The sequence below is a fragment of the Ambystoma mexicanum genome, chromosome 1p, assembly GCF_040938575.1.
Source record: "Ambystoma mexicanum isolate Mex_15411 chromosome 1p, UKY_AmexF1_1, whole genome shotgun sequence".
Lineage (NCBI taxonomy): Eukaryota > Metazoa > Chordata > Amphibia > Caudata > Ambystomatidae > Ambystoma > Ambystoma mexicanum.
Window position 1 is genome coordinate 1,268,344,930 of NC_090921.1, and position 16,696 is coordinate 1,268,361,625.

Below are 16,696 nucleotides of genomic sequence, written 5' to 3' on the forward strand. Positions count from 1 at the left end.
GTATTCTAGTGGCTGCTTTGGGATATGGACTAAATGCATCTGCTCAGCATCAAAGGTCTTTTAATTGTCTAAACAAGCCAATCACTGCATAGCGGTGCACACCAGAAGGCAACTCAATGTCACTTGGCACCTTGATAACGAAATTAGAGTTCATTGTGTGTCACCATGCAGTCAGTAGTCCATGGCAAATCAATACAGTGATACGTTTGCAGCAATGATTTGACTACCCTGTTGGTTAATTGCACCAATGTGGTGCTCCCTTATGCAACAGCACATACACCTGTTTTTGTCTGATGTGCCCAATGTCCATACAAGAGCACACTGGAATGTTTTGTGCATGTGACTCTGACGAGCATGCCATACTGTGCCAACACATAAAGCAATACAAAAAATAACCTCAAATTGTAAATCCACTAGGTCGAACACCCTTTCTACAATGTTGCACTATGATTTTCACTAGCTGCAGGCCAGCACTAACAAGAGATGCTAACGCCAGCTCTGTTAGCTAAAGCATGGGTCTGCTCTTTTTTGCCGAAATAACCTGAGGCCTACATAATAGTGAGGAGGTAATGGCTGAGGAACTGTGGACCCTTTACCATGCATTAGAAGCTGGTTTTGCTAAAATGCTTCATCAGCTTATTACTGGTCAGGCTAAAGTTTGAAAGAGGTACAATTATTTCTGTGTAGCCTTTCTGTGCAGTGTTTATTGGTCTCTCTTGTGCAATATCCTGCCCTGTCTGTAGATATAATTCCCTAAATATGTTTCTGTAGTTGGGTTGGGCATGACCACACTGAGACCCAGCCCTTCCTACTCTAAAATTCTTCAGAAACAAGAAGCAAAAGAACCCTTGTTTCTGAAGAATTTTAGAAGAGGATGGGATGGAGGCTTAGACCAGCGGTGCGCAATTGTTTCAATACTAGCGGTTCGTTGTCGACCAGGATTGAAGGAGCGGGGTTTATGAAAGTTTCCCTTGGATCAAACGGTCAAGTTTTAGAGAAGACTCACCCTGAGTACCCGGCAGGTTCCACCCAAAGCCTCCCCTTCGTACGGTCGCGTCAGGAACAGTAGCAAAGACAGGACCCGGAGGCCGTACTGTAGTAACGCCGGCGCCATCGCACCCACGACAGCAAGCAAGGTCCACCCTTGTCAAAAACGAACTAAAATAAACCCCGCCCACAGAGCGACGCGGCGCGCTACGCAAAAGAACAGTTGCCACTAAATGGATTCCCAGAAATATATGTGCAAGGGCGAAGAGCTCCGACACAAATCGGAAGGTTTAAAACGTTGTACTAATTTATGTTTTTTTGTTTTACTGACCAATGACTCGTTGACATCTTCATGATTTTTTTTTCTCCATTGAACATCTTTATTAAGATGCATTTTGGAGATTAAAAAAATGCAGCAACTGTTTCACAGCATTATTATATTTAGGAGAATTACATCTTTATGATTAATGGATACACTACATATATGGAGCCATCATCGATGTCAATAGAATAGACCACCCTCTAACGTAGGCACCACAGGCTGTGTCTGTGGAAAAACAAGTCCTCTTGTACTTATGCTTCATCTGTAAAGACCACTACTTTCCACTAAACTACATTCAGGCACAGAACAATGTTTCAGTCTTTCCTTCATGTCTATTGTGGCGGCTTGCAGCTGTCATTCGACCTTTGCTTGTATGTTTTAGCTTTCTATTGGGCAGATCGAGTTCCATTGGTTTTTTTGCGCAGCTACGCTTGTCTTTATTGCGTCATCAGCAACGCGCAGAAGGTTCTGACCGAGAAGTTGGCGCATGATTGCACGTGTATCATGCTGGAGAAAGCTGTGGCTGCGATGGGTGACACCGGGGCAGTAAAGAAAAAGCGGAGCGGCCAGGGCGACTCTGGAGAGGCTCCTGTGAAAATTCGGCGTAAAAAGCTGCGCAGAGGACCGAGCCCGATCGGGGCGATTGAGCGCTGCCTGGAGCAGGCGGTGTTCGGTGACCCGGAGGACGTGCTAGGAGCTCTGCGGAGCGGCTCCGCGTCCCACTCGGCCGAACAGGACGATATTGCGGTGAGCGACGAGGGCGACCACGCAAGCGAGGAGTCTGACAACGAGGGTGCCCCACACCGGACCCGCCGTCGAACTGTCGGTGGCAGGCAGCCCGCTTGGCAAGATGAAGACGAAGCGGACGCAGCCCCAGTGGACCTGCGGCACCGATTTAGACGAGAGCTGGTGCGGGGCGCTGGAGAGCACACCTTGCCTCGGGCTCAGCTCCAAGCCCGGCTCTGCTCTTCTTTCACCAAGGCTATGGGGGGCACGCCGGCCTGGGCGGAGCAGGGACCCGCCGGGGAGACCGACGAGGATGGCCTGGATATGGGCACTGGTCAGCTACTGAGGGCCCCCTACACCCTGGCCCCGGGCCCACTGCACATCAAGAGTTGCCCGCCAGCCAACCAGGCGCGCCCGTCCGCGGTGCGCCTGAACAGCGTGCACTTCCACCCGTCGGCTGCGGTGCTGTTGGCCGCTGGGTTGGACCGAAGCCTGGGCCTGTTCCAGGTGGACGGCGGCGCGGGCGGCTTGATACAGAGCCTGCACCTGGAAGCCTTCCCGGTGTTTCGGGCGCGGTTCACCCCGGATGGGCGGCAGGTGGTGGCCACCGGCGAGCGTAGCCGCAACATCTACGTGTACGACATGATGGGCGGCGGTCTCTCTCCCTGGCAGCCCCGTGGGCTGTCTGAGCGCTGGTTAAGGGCCTTCGAGGTCTCTCCGGACGGCAAGCTGCTCCTGCTTCCCGGGGCCTCCGGCTACCTGCACCTGCTCTCCATGCGCACCAAAGAGCTGATCGGCAGCATAAAGGTGAACGGCCGGGTGGTGGGGGCTGTGTTCTCCCCAGATAGTTCCCGGCTGACCTGCAGTGACGAGGAGGGCAGTGTGTATGTCTGGGATGTGGGTAGCCGACGCTGCCTGCACCGGTTCGCCGACGAGGGTTGCTTGCGTGCCACCTGCCTGGCAGCCTCGGCGGACGGGCGCCACCTGGCCTGCGGCTCCAGCTCGGGGGTGGTGAATCTCTATTCCCAGGAGGACTTCCTGCGCCACTCCCAGCCCAGGCCACTCAAAGCACTCATGAACTTGACCACCTCGGCCTCCACACTGGCCTTCAACCCCACCGGTGAGATCTTGGCCATGGCTTCCAACGCCATGGACGAAGCAGTGCGACTGGTGCACGTGCCCACGTTAACGGTCTTTCCTAACTTTCCACTATTCAGACGGAAGAACATCCATCTGGCCCAGTGCATGGACTTCTCGCCTGGAAGTGGCTTCTTCGCCGTCGCTAACAACAAGGGTAATGCTCTTCTCTACCGTCTGAAACACTACTCCAGTTTTTAACCTGTGGGTAGAACTGGCCGCACCTACCCCAACAGGACCATCGACCCTCCTCCCCCTGAAATGGTGCGCCAGGATGAGCATCCCGTTATATCCGCGGGATGGTATTTTACAACCAACACATGATGAAAACGTGTCTCTTTCTGTGGCACAGCAGGAAGAAAGACTGCTTGGCAGAAGTATGAAGTTGTAGACTATGAGCTGTGCCACAAGGAAATCTTCAGACACTTCATGGTACATGTAGCAGTCCATGCGAGACACCATGATCTATTCACTTAATGCTGCCTTACATTTGTAGGAACGGAAACCTTGGTCCAGGTCTCAGCAGAAAAAGACAGTCCCTTTTTGTCAAATTGTTGAAATGTGCACTTTGTCAAAACGACCCTTAAAATGTAACCCTTTAATTGCGACATCCTTGTCTCCCATTTCTTCTCACCTTTATAAATCCATTTCGTGGTCCATACTTGTTTTGTGATGGGCAAATAAACCATACTATACTGCACATAACCAATAAGTTGTCTCGGTTCAAGATGGTGCACACAGTTATTTACTGGGATTATGGCAAACACGTCACTTAGATCAGAAAGAAAAAGGTTCTGGGAAGCAGGTGGGGCGTTATTGGGTGCAGATGTAATATAGTATAGTCTTTGGGTTGACCATTCTCTTGAGCCATGTTCCTAGTGTAAAAGAATGGAGTTCCAGAGCATGAAGTCACGTGTGCTTAGACCTGCCTTCCAAACCCTTCTACTTGATGTGATGTTGCGTTATTTTTTTTATTTATTAGGTTTTCAAAAAAATACATCAATTTCACATAGATTCAACACAATGTTACAGTACGTATTTACATATGAGGGTCTTGAACATCCTACTTAATATAATTCAATAACGCAATCAAAACTATGTGAAACCTAAAAAACTAACCCTACCAAATGCTCTTCCTAACACACATAAAACATCAGCAAGACAACATGAAAACCCAGGTAACACAAAGACAACACGGGGCAAGGGGAGAGAGGAGAGGGGGAAAAAGGGGGGGGGGGAATAAGGAAGGAGGGGAGAATTAAGTAGACCGAGCTCTTCACACTAATACCTCACCAGTTTTCCTCAATCTTTGTTGTTGTTATTTTGCACTTATATAGCGCCTTTATATACCATTGGTATGGTCTGAAGGCGCTGGTAGGTTGAACGCCCTTGGGAACCGAAGTTCAGATCAGTAGGGAGAGTCAAAAGGTGCGTGTGTGCACCGGATATGTGTGCAGCTCGTGCGGTACACATGTAATAGCTGATTCTTATTGGTAGGTGTGGTGGTTGAGAGATCAGGAGAATGTGTTCGTTCTGGCAGGATTTATCCGGAACGGATGTGGCTGCGTTAGGCCTGAGGAAAACGCCTGGCTGGGGGTGTGAGACCAGCAGTGTTTACATAGAATGATGTGGAGTAAGCGGTGGATGTTCGTATGGGAACAGTTATACCGAATGGTGTCATAGTATCTCTGTGTTCTAGTTGAGTGGTGATGTAAAGGAGAGAGTAAGCGTGGGGTGTGGTAAGAATGGTTATATGCTCTTTCAATGTGCAAACTTCTAAAATCACTTTCCCAGAGAGGCTACCGGGCGAACTTCTAAGTACAATTTTCCATACAGAGGCTATTGGGAACATTTCTAAATTCAGTTTATCAGCAAGGCTATTAGGCACACTTCTAAGTGTAACATTCGCGGAGGCTATTGGGTACACTTCTAAATGCAAATTTTCACAGAGCGTCTACTGGGCTACATTTCTAAGGTCAATTTTCCAGAGAGGCTATTGGGCAAACTTCTACTTGAGACTTTCCAGGGTGTTTATTGGATGCACTTCTATAATCAATTTTCACAGATGCTATTGGTAGCACTTCTAAATGCAGCTTTCACAGCGTGGCTAATGGGCACATTTCTAAATGCCGCTTTCACAGAGGATATTGGGCCCATATCTAAATTCAATTTTCCACTGAGAGGCTACTGGGCGCACTATTAACTTCATTTTCCTGCGAGGCTATTGGGGATACTTCTGAATTCAGTTTTCCAGCGAGGCTATTAGGAATTTTCTAAATTCAATTTACCAGAGAGGCTATTGGGCACACCTCTAGATGTAACTCTCATTGCGGCTAATGGGTACACCTCTAAATTCACAGAGGGGTTGTTGGGCACACTTCTGAAAGCAACTTTCACAGAGTGGTTATTGGGAACACTACTAAATTCACAGCGAGGTTATTGGGCACACTTCTAATGGAGTATTCCAGAGTGTCTATTGGGTACATTTCTAAATGCAGCTTTCCAGAGTGTCTATTGGGCACACTACTGAATGCAATTTTCACAGAGTGGCTATTGGGCTCACTTCTAAATGCATCTTTCACAGAGGATCTTGGGCACACATCTAAATTCAATTTACCAGAGAGGCTATTGGGCACATTTCTAAGCTTGACGGAGAGGCTGTAGGGCACACTTTCTAAATGCAACTTTCACATGCTAACTTTCACAATTCCATCTAAGAGTGGGCATGCTAACTTTCCCAATTCCGTCTAGGAGTGGGCATGCTAACTTTCCCAATTCCGTCTAGGAGTGGGCATGCTAACTTTCACAGTTCCGTCTAGGAGTGGACATGCTAACTTTCACAATTCCGTCTAGGAGTGGACATGCTAACTTTCACAATTCCGTCTAGGAGTGGACATGCTAACTTACACAAATTCCGTCTAGGAGTGGACATGCTAACTTTCACAATTCCGTCTAGGCGTGGACATGCTAACTTTCGCAGTTCTAGAGTGGACATGCTAACTTTCACAATTCCGTCTAGGAGTGGACATGCTAACTTACACAGTTCTAGGGTGGACATGCTAACTTTCACAATTCCGTCTAGGAGTGGACATGTTAACTTTCACAGTTCTAGAGTGGACATGCTAACTTTCGCAAATTCCGTCTAGGAGTGGACATGCTAACTTTCACAGTTCTAGAGTGGACATGCTAACTTTCACAGTTCTAGAGTGGACATGCTAACTTTCGCAAATTCCGTCTAGGAGTGGGCATGCTAACTTTCACAGTTCTAGGGTGGACATGCTAACTTTCACATTTCTAGAGTGGACATGCTAACTTTCACAGTTCTAGAGTGGACATGCTAACTTTCGCAAATTCCGTCTAGGAGTGGACATGCTAACTTTCACAGTTCTAGGGTGGACATGCTAACTTTCACAGTTCTAGAGTGGACATGCTAACTTTCACAATTCCGTCTAGTAAGATAGAGTGGCATGGGCTTTCTGGAGTGGAGTGATTGCTCTACTCCCCTACCCATACCACACTCACGGCTTTGGTGGTGTCTGTTGGTTGTTGGCTTCCTTGGCGTCCCCTGCGGACACCTGCTGACACTTCCTGGAGCCGCCTCTGTTGGAGCCGCCCTTGGCCATGGGGCCCTTAGCCGCTGGGGCTGCCGGGCAGAGGGCTGCCTTGGGAGGACCAGTGATGAAGGGCTCACGGCCCAATCAGAGCGGGGATGGGAGGCGGGAGGGGAGCGGGACCCAGGAAGAGGGTGCGGGGTGGGAGAGGGATGCGCCGGGGGTCTGGGGGCCTAGTTGCCACCAATAGAGGTGTGCAGGGCCCGGATGGCCTTTCTCACCTCGCGTCGGCTGCCTGCAGTGAATGCAGGGGCCGGCGCGAGGAGGGTCGCTAGACCCTTTCAGCCAGGGCTCACGGCCCAATCAGAGCGGGGATGGGCGGGATGGGAGGCGGGAGGGGAGCGGGACCCAGGAAGAGGGTGCGCGGTGGGAGAGGGATGCGCCGGGGGTCTGGGGGCCTAGTTGCCACCCATAGAGGTGTGCAGGGCCCGGATAGCCTTTCTCACCTCGCGTCGGCTGCCTGCAGTGAATGCAGGGGCCGGCGCGAGGAGGGTCGCTAGACCCTTTCAGCCAGGGCTCACGGCCCAATCAGAGCGGGGATGGGCGGGATGGGAGGCGGGAGGGGAGCGGGACCCAGGAAGAGGGTGCGGGGTGGGAGAGGGATGCGCTGGGGGCCTAGTTGCCACCAATAGAGGTGTGCAGGGCCCGGATGGCCTTTCTCACCTCGCGTCGGCTGCCTGCAGTGAATGCAGGGGCCGGCGCGAGGAGGGTCGCTAGACCCTTTCAGCCAGGGCTCACGGCCCAATCAGAGCGGGGATGGGCGGGATGGGAGGCGGGAGGGGAGCGGGACCCAGGAAGAGGGTGCGGGGTGGGAGAGGGATGCGCCGGGGGTCTGGGGGCCTAGTTGCCACCAATAGAGGTGTGCAGGGCCCGGATGGCCTTTCTCGCCTCGCGTCGGCTGCCTGCAGTGAAATGCCCTAAATCTCTACAATTTCAATCATTAAGGGCATCGAAAGATCCCCATAACAGTAGGTATTCTTCCTTTTTATTCTTCAATGAAACCTTGTCATATTTTGATAGAACCAGGGAATCCATCAGCCAATCATCAATATTAGGTTTCTTCCTAGTTTTCCAAATCCTGAGGATCAACTTAATCGCTATCATCACAACCCTGTTAATCCAAAAATGGGGTTTCCTAGTTTGCACACACCTTTCTTCATGTGAGAGCAAGATTATATTTGCTGCAGATCTTGGTAGATGTATTCCAAAAATTGAATCAACCCTATCAATCACCTATTCCCACAATAGATGCAAAACAGTACCTCTATCAGTACCACAGCTCCAGCATAACTCATCTAATTTCAGTTTCAATTTTAAGTTTTACTGGTGTCCAATGCAGTCTTCCAACAATTTTCTGCCAGATTAAATGCAAATGCATGTCTTCCCCTATAGTCATGCTTACTCTTCTTTCCAACCTTTATCAGAAAGGACCCTGTTGACATCATTCGACCAAGCCTCCTTTAATCCATTCCATGCTAACAGATGTTGCCCTTCCATGGGCATGCAATTCATGTAAATTCGTACACTATTCCTGTCCAATTAATAACTTACTGATCTCTGGCTTCCTTCCAAGTGAGCCACCTGCCATTGCAATCCTTTGTTCAATCATAGAAACCAAACTCAAATATCTAGTCGCCGCTCTTTGACCTAGACCATATTTACTTATTACCTTTTCAAAACTCAACACCCTATTCCCATCTAAAATATAATCTAATCTCAGAATTCCTTTTTTGATCCAGCTCTTCCAGTTTAGATATCTATTGTTAATTTGTAGGGCTTCATTATACCAGATTGAGGCATCTGCGCTGAAACCATAACTCTGTCCATTCTCTCCAAACCAAGAGCCCAATGCCTGTCTAGTTGCCACAGTTGGTTTTAAGATTAGCCTCTTCGGTAGATTTCCTATACAGTAGAGATTATCTAAATGATATGGTGCACACATCTCCCTTTCCATTCTTAGCCAGATTGGCCCTTTAATACTTTGTTCTCTAAAGTAATATGAACTTTGTAAGCAAAAAAGATTTGTAGTATTTCATTAGATCTGGATAACCAAATCCACCCTCTTCTACGTTCTGCATCAGCATGAATTTTGGAACACAAGGTTTTGTTTCCAATTCCCCACAACAAGGATTGGAAGAGCTTCTCAACCTTCAACAATTGCTTTTTATATATCAATAATGGGATTGAATAACATACAATAACTTGGGCAACAGAATCATTTTAATTGCATTGATTTTTGCCCACAGGTTTAAGATTAATCTTTCCCACCTTTTAATCACCAGTGTAATCTTAGCCATTACCTGATCTAGATTGCATTGAATTATTTTATTCGTCTCCAATAACATGTATTCCTAAATATGTGACACCCTTGGGCGACCAACTACTAATCCAAGTTTCCATAATTCTATTATCACATGTTTTAGACAATGGAAAAATCTTTTTTTTTTTCTTTTTTTCCCCAATTTACTTTGTGTCCTGATAATTTATCTACTTCCTCAAACAGTTTCTTTTTCATAACTCCACATTCTTCCGGATTTGTCATCTGCATAAGACAAGGCCGTAACCTCTGTTTTCCCAACACATATTCCCTTTATCAGTTCACATTGCCTGATGTACGCTGCAAGCGGCTCCAATGTTAAATTGAATACAAATTGTGACAATGGGCAGCCTTGATGTGTGCCTCTTGACATCTGAAATACCCGCAATCTCTCCATTGACCAACAACCGGCCCTAACTTAATTATGTATATGTTCTACCATCCTCGTAAACACCGGTCCAAATCCCATTATGTGTATTCCATGAATTTCCAATTGAACCTGTCAAAAGCCTTTTCAGCATCAACAACAATTATAATTTTATTCAAATCCTTTCCATAATATACACCAATCGCATTCAACAGTCCGTATATTGTCATATCCAAACCGTCCAGTAGTGAAACCCACCTGAGACTCATCAATCCAATGCCCCCATACATGACATTAATCTGTTAGCCCATATCTTAGTAAAACATTTTAGATCCACATGTAGCTGAGAAATTGTAATTTTCACACTTTTTACTATCCTTATTTGGTTTCGGAATCCCAATGATCAATGCCTCTCTCATCGAATCACACATTACTCCTGATGCCATAAATTCATTATAGACTTCACATAAAATTGGGAGCCAATTTAGTATTAAACCTCTTATAAAACTCAAACTATACCATCTGGCCCTAGTGATCTGCGAGATAGTGGAGTTTACTTCAGTCACAGCTTCCAGTTGACTTTTCTTCTCTAAAGATAACCTGGAAAGAGGAATGCATTTAAACTCTCCACACTAGGCTGTAGAATCTCTCTACAATTCCTCATAAAAACCTCTGAATTGTTCACAAATATCCTTAATCTTTTGTAAAGTATCACCTGTATCCGTTAGACCGGAAAAAATACTTGTATCCATCGCCATTCCTCTAAGCTTGTTTGCCAATAGTCTCCCATTCTTATCTCCATACTCACAAAACCATTGTTTTAAATAAAACATACCTTTTATTTCTGTTCCGAGTCTCCAGTTGCACAAGCCTTTTGCATAGACTTAACCTCTTCCTCCATTCTCTCTAACCTCTTCCTGGCTTTTCTTTTTAGCATGAGTTGCTCTGCTTATCAACTCACCCCTGAGTTCTGCCTTAAAACAATCCCAAACAGATTTAACTCCAGCTGTATCTTTTAATGTCCTCAAAATAATTAATGAAATCCTCTAAACCTGTTGTAACAAGACTGTCCTTAAGTATTAGCTTGCACCCTCCACCTTTTTAGACCTCCCACCTGTATTGTTAATATTCACCTGCATGTCAAGTAAAGCATGATCAGATATACTCCTTTCCCTAATATTTGAACGTTGTACTTAAACAAAAAAAATGATCCTCGAATAAGAATTATGGACAGGTGAATTAGAATGAATTTTCTTTTTCCCCATGATGAAGCCCCCTCCATACATCTGCAAGCCCATACACCAAATTTTGCACTCACCTTTTCACTATATCTACACCCAGACTTCCGGTCTAGATTACTATGCATTACTATATTAACATCTCCACCCATAATTATCACCTCACCCTCCATTTTATCTAACAATAAATCTAACTGACTGAAGACCTCTGTGTTTGGCGAGCATGGAGCATAAACCGCCCCAAATGTCATTCTTTTCCCTTCTTAAATTACATCAAGCAACAAGATCCAGCCTTCATCATCTGTTAGTGTTTTTTCAAGCCTCATCGGAAGACACTTCCTAAACAATATGCTTACTCACCTAGATCTAGAATCATAATAATGATAAATCACTTTCGAGTATTTTGGACTAGTCAAATAGCTTCCACTTTGTTCACTTAAATGAGTTTCCTGAAGCACAACCACATCTGCTCTACTCCTCCAGAACCTTGCGTCTTTTAATAGCATTGCCAATCCCCTGAACATTCCATGTAACAGAAGTTAATGAAGCCATTTCTCAATCTCTAACTTCAATTCATTTTTACAACAACCTTCACACTCAAGTGAGTAATTTAAGAAAATGATAGAAACAGAAAAAACAAGGGGGGTACATACATACGACAATAAAAGACATACACATACACATCTTAAGCTTTGTACAATTCTAAAAGTCCGATAATCATCAGGCTTAAAATAAGCAAAAATATATACATCAAATACATTATTCTGAACCATATCCACCAGTAACCCTATCCTATGCCTAAACAAACACAAACTATATAAGCAGATTATTCCCTAACTATCATCAACTTTAAGAACATTCTCAAATTACCCCAACATGAATATTTAATTTTTTTAATGTAAGTTTACATAAGCACAGCCCTATTTCCGATCTAAAAGACATCCCATCTCAACAATGGATGAACAGTTTTCAGTTTACAAAAATGTGAAGCCCAAAAACAATACCTCACAATTTAAAAATAACTGCCAATAATCATTTAATTGTTGGCCTTAAATATATCTCCAATCAATTCTTCTATTAATCAAGCAATTCTACTTCTTCCATCTACATTTAGCTGAATTTTAAATAACACACACATCCACATCAATACAATGGGTTTTGACAGTTCCTACATGTTATCCTTACATTATTAACATTGTGATCATGTTTGCCCTAGTGCATTCTACCTTCACTTTATGTGATGAATATGTAAAGAACCCAAATTTAGGGTATAATTCCTGACCATGCTTAGCCTTATTAATCTTATCTACCTTGCCCACTCCAATTTACATCCAAGTCATTTAGTATTCTACAAATCCATTCCTCACATTTGATGCAATCAAGAACCATAACACCTCAATAATTGCTACTCCACTACATGTTTATAATTCACTGAATAATATTCCCAGTATTATTGTGATGTTGCATTTTAAGGTTGATGACCAGGGGATTGCAACTCTAGAGCAGCAGCACTTCTAAAGTGAGGCTTTGAAAATGTCTCCCAGTTTGCTGATCTTCTGCTTGGCAGAGACCCATCATGTTTGATACCCAATTGAATGACATGTTAATGGTGTAATCAGACTTACTACTTATACACTTCAGTGTTCTTCATTCCAGGATCGTTTTTATTGGGTGTGTAATATTAGAATGATACTGTATGCAGTAGTTTTTATTGTCAACCAATTAGCGATACAGCTTTATTTCAAACTTTTATGTTTCAAGCTGTACAATGTTAATTTCACCATTTCCATAGCTTTTTGGCGTTGACTGATGCAGGAGAGTTTTGTTTCTCTGCGAGTTAGATGCAATCGGGGAAGATTTCGCTAGGTGACGCGGGATATGAGTGGTGGTCAGGCTTTGAGGCCATCTGCAATGTTTGGCTGTCATTGCTAGTATGGAGTGGTTTATACAAACGGGAAAGGAAATGCATTTATTGAAAAGAGCGATCATGTGTAATTTTCCATTGTAAGCCATGACCTAATCGTCAGTGACACATTGTTGAATAGCAATAGACTAAATCAGTCACATGGGAATGTGCCCCCTTTTGGTTACCAAATCAGAAAGAATCTTTGCCATTCTACAGCAACTGTTGGTTACTTTTGCTCTGCTGAGTCTACTGCAACCTTTCAAAGGAAAACTACGCCCACATTATATCACTGGACAAGACCTTTCATTGTTAGTTCTCTATTCTACTCGATCTTAACTGCGGCCCTATGCATACTCTGGCAGAACGTAGTCTCAAGGTGTACCAGTGAGTCTCTTTTTTGCTTTCTGGTAGCAGAGTAAAATGCAAACCAGTGTATTTGGAAATTGTTTTGAAGTGGGTAATCCTCTGTTTGTTTTTAGTGACTTCATGGATTGTATGGATTTCCTTTTTTGCAAGGAGGGGAGTTTTCATCATGGGTGGGTTAACCCCTTTATGACATTAATGGAACCCTCTAAACAATGGCGTGGTGAAGGATGACCGGAAGATTTTTGTTATTTTCAATATGCACTAGTAGCTGCTGAATGCGCTTGTATAGAGGAAAACGGCAAGCCTAGTTTTGTCAGATCTGGGTAGTGACACTACAGGAAGAAAATCTTACACTTGAATGATTAATAGGCTTTGGTGGAAGACCTCTTTGCTTGTTTCAAGGCATTCGGGCAGTTCTCTGTAAGGTTCAACTGTCCGTATTGCTAGAGTTCAAGATCCAGGATGTTCTGCGTAATGTGTATGAGAATTAAAAAGTAAGCTGTGGCCCTCCCTTTTGGAGAAATGATCTGGTCTTGCATTGCTGCCTCTTGTAAGTCTGGATGGAATGAGATCGAAAATCTGAATGCTACCGTCTTGGCAGTACTAGAGTGATCGGAATTGATGTGGATTCAGGTTGTTTTAGTTTAATTCTTTGATTATTGTGGGGAGGCGGGAGTGGGGGGGGGGGTGGCTTGGACTAATTGTTTACAGAAACTTTACTGGGCATCCAGGGATTACCCATAGACCTGGTCTCCCGATACCCCAATGCAGAGATTTGAAAGTGGCAACATGGCCTTTGGCCGAATGCCCCAGCTGTGAAACAGGTCTTGTACGGCAGACTTCTTTAGGACAATTGTGGCCTTTCTCCGAGTGCTCTGCTTCTGACGCCTGTTGGCTCTTCTGTACTCCTGATCTGTGCCCATCTGTAATGCCTGCCAGTTTGTGCTCCCAGGGAGAGGGGACAGTCCCCTGCCTGTCCCCTGCTTGCTTAGGTGGTACATTGTGGTGATGGTGTCTGTTAACAGGAAGTATGAGTTAATGGATTCTTGGTAACACTGTGTGCTTGTGTTTTGTTGCCCGTATAAACTCTGTGTTTAGATCTACTTGAGTGTGTATGAACGCAGTGCGTATCGGGTTATCGCAGAGATAGTAGTCGCTCTAGGGTTTGAACTTCATTTTCCAGATTCCTTGGGGGCTTTTTCTGAAACGTCCGGCACTTCCGGGTCATGCCAGTCTTCGCCAGATGTGCTGCTTGTTGCTTTGTATCTCTGGATTATGTACTATTGCTAAGGTTTTTACTCTTCTACCTTACATTTCTATCTGATTTCATTCTGCTGTTGGTTTCGAGGTAGTATTTTCCCTCTCATCCACGCTATCCTTGTGACACTTCTTGTTGCTCATTCCATTGTTTGCTTGGTTTATTTCCTGCCTTCCAAATCATGAGACGCCTTCCAGAACTCTTTACCGCTTGCTGCCCCGAAACAGCGGTGTGAGAAGATAGTTGAGAATTACATTATTAATCTGCGTTGTGCAGATACGTCCTCATTGCACTATGTATCTAAAGTGGCAAAAGATGCTGGGCCAGTTGACTCATTCAAGTCATTTCCCCCTGTCTTCATGGCTGTTCATAGTTCTGGCATATTAGATGGCTTGCCATCTCAGGAAAATGTAGAAAATTATGCATTGTTCTGGGTCTCGCTAAGATAATCTAAAAAAAAAAAGGTACGGTACAGCACATTTAACTCCTTGGCCTCTGTTGATCAAGCCTTCAAGTGTCCTGTGAACTCTATTCCAACAATACATATTATCAATTTTCTTGATGCGGAGTTCAGTAATGTAGGGTGCATTATACTTTCATCTAAACCCCTGTCCCATCAGAATGTCCCTTTTGAACACCAGCTCACTTGATGGGCATGCCATCAACATACATAATTGTATTCAGGAAGAATGCCTAGATGTAATATGTATTACGGAAACCTGGCTTAAAGATTCATGTGGCCCTAATATTATTTTGGCTACGCCTCCTGGTTTTAGCTTTTCAGTAAAAATCGTGTGCACGTACATGGAGTAGTTGCTCTAGTGTGCACGTAAATGGTGGTGTTGCCCTCTTAGTAACATTTAATCTGCACGTTTTTGTGTGCACCTCTTTGTGTCATTTATAGAATGTGCTGGTTGTGAGACTATCCATCTAAAGTTTCTTCCAAATGAGAACAATTGTATAAACTTTATACTAATTTAGCGGCCACCAGAGAATATGCCAGAGTTTAATGAGGATCTGGCACATCTCTTAGCCCCTCTTAATAAACCAAATTGTTCAACCATTTTTTTTGGAGACTTTAACCGTTGGTTGCGAAACACAGTCGACAAGGAAGCACTAGAGTGAGACTCCTTAAACACTTAGACAAAAAAATTACTCAATACTGAATCGACTCATTCAGGAGGAAATATTCTGTACTGCATTGCCTCCTGAAATATCTCTGAAGATTACGAATACCAAGGCCTGTATTTGGTCTGATCACTCATTTGTGGAGTGCCTTATTCACCTGCCCAACAACCCCCTGGGAGTGCATAATTTGCCTAAAAGAATAATCGTCAGAAACCTGAAAGATCAAATTAGAGGAGATGGATCATTGTCTAAATTATGTAATAAAAAACACCTCTGATACAAACACCCCTTAGGCACTTGTGAACCTCTATAATCTCCAATGAACCTTCTTTTTAGATCATGGCACCTTTAAAAACAAAGCCTGAGATGAGAAATGCCAATAATCTTGGTTCACCCCTGCCCTGCCTAGTTTAAAAAATAAATAAACGAGGCACAGCGAGCTTGGGAGAAAAATCAACTAATGAGAATAAGGTAACCGGAAATTGGCTACAAAAGATTATAAAAATCTAATCTAAGAAGCAAACATTTTTTTATAATGAAATTGAGATGGCAGGGAATACTTCTAAGACGCTTTTCGAGATTTATTTCCCAGTTCCAGACCTTTGTTCCATCCAATGAGGACTGTAGTATGGTGCAACAGGCATCGCAGCCCCAGCCAAAATCTCACATTCTTTGAATAGCGACAGCCTACAGGAAGTTGGGGTATCTGAAGACGAAGAATGTCCGGCCTTCCTTTTTAAGCAAACTGAAGGAAGAGATGTGGACATTTCTTAAACCTATGCGTCCCACCTCCCGCTGAGGTGACATTCTTCCTTCCAAATTTATTGGTACGCTTTGTTAATGCATCTTTCAATCATGGCTCTTTACCCCGACACCATCAAACAGGTCGTTGTTACACCTCTGCCAAAAAACCTGGCTCATGTATAGGGAACCAAACAACTTGTGCCCCATTACTAACACCTTGTCTCTTGAAAATTGTAGACAAGGTAGCAACCCTCCAGCTACAACAACATTTAGAAAGTTTGAGTATTTTTCAATTGTTTTTTGAGCGAACCATGGAACAGAAAGTGCTTTACTGGACCTCCAAACACATATGCTTGAGATCTTAGAAAAATAGCTGGCCATGGCTGCAGATACTCTTGGATCTGTCGGCCGCTTTTGACCTGCTAGACCACAAGCGCCTATTGGACACATTGCTTACCATCTGTGACTGTTCCAGAGAGGCTACAAAGTAGATTTGCTCCTTTGTAGTAACATGCAATCGCGGGTGTGCTGGGGTTACGCTACCATGGATGTAGAGCAAATTCGTTGTGGAGTACATCAATGTGTCTGT

General features: G+C 44.6%; 2 protein-coding genes across 3 annotated transcripts in view; one reads left to right on the top strand and one right to left on the bottom strand.

Moving 5' to 3' along the window:
• EMC10 (ER membrane protein complex subunit 10) overlaps window positions 1–1,188 on the bottom strand; it is a 282,747-nt gene extending 281,559 nt beyond the window's left edge. The window contains exon 1 of one of the 2 annotated variants that reach the window (XM_069605137.1): window positions 1,007–1,188. In XM_069605137.1, the coding sequence (XP_069461238.1) occupies window positions 1,007–1,114 (108 nt within the window). In that variant the 5' untranslated portion in view covers window positions 1,115–1,188. The remainder of the gene's footprint in view (window positions 1–1,006) is intronic. The other variant, XM_069605141.1, reaches the window with a different exon arrangement.
• Window positions 1,189–1,717: 529 nt separating this feature from the next.
• On the top strand, window positions 1,718–3,884 carry UTP18 (UTP18 small subunit processome component). Its single transcript, XM_069605145.1, has one exon. It carries the CDS (start codon window positions 1,814–1,816, stop codon window positions 3,371–3,373), a length of 1,560 nt encoding a protein of 519 aa, XP_069461246.1. The 5' UTR covers window positions 1,718–1,813; the 3' UTR covers window positions 3,374–3,884.
• The last annotated feature ends 12,812 nt before the right edge of the window (window positions 3,885–16,696 follow it).

Coding starts and splice junctions, on each gene's coding strand:
- UTP18 (XM_069605145.1), top strand. CDS start 1,814: ATGCTGGAGAAAGCTGTGGCTGCGATGGGTGACACCGGGGCAGTAAAG.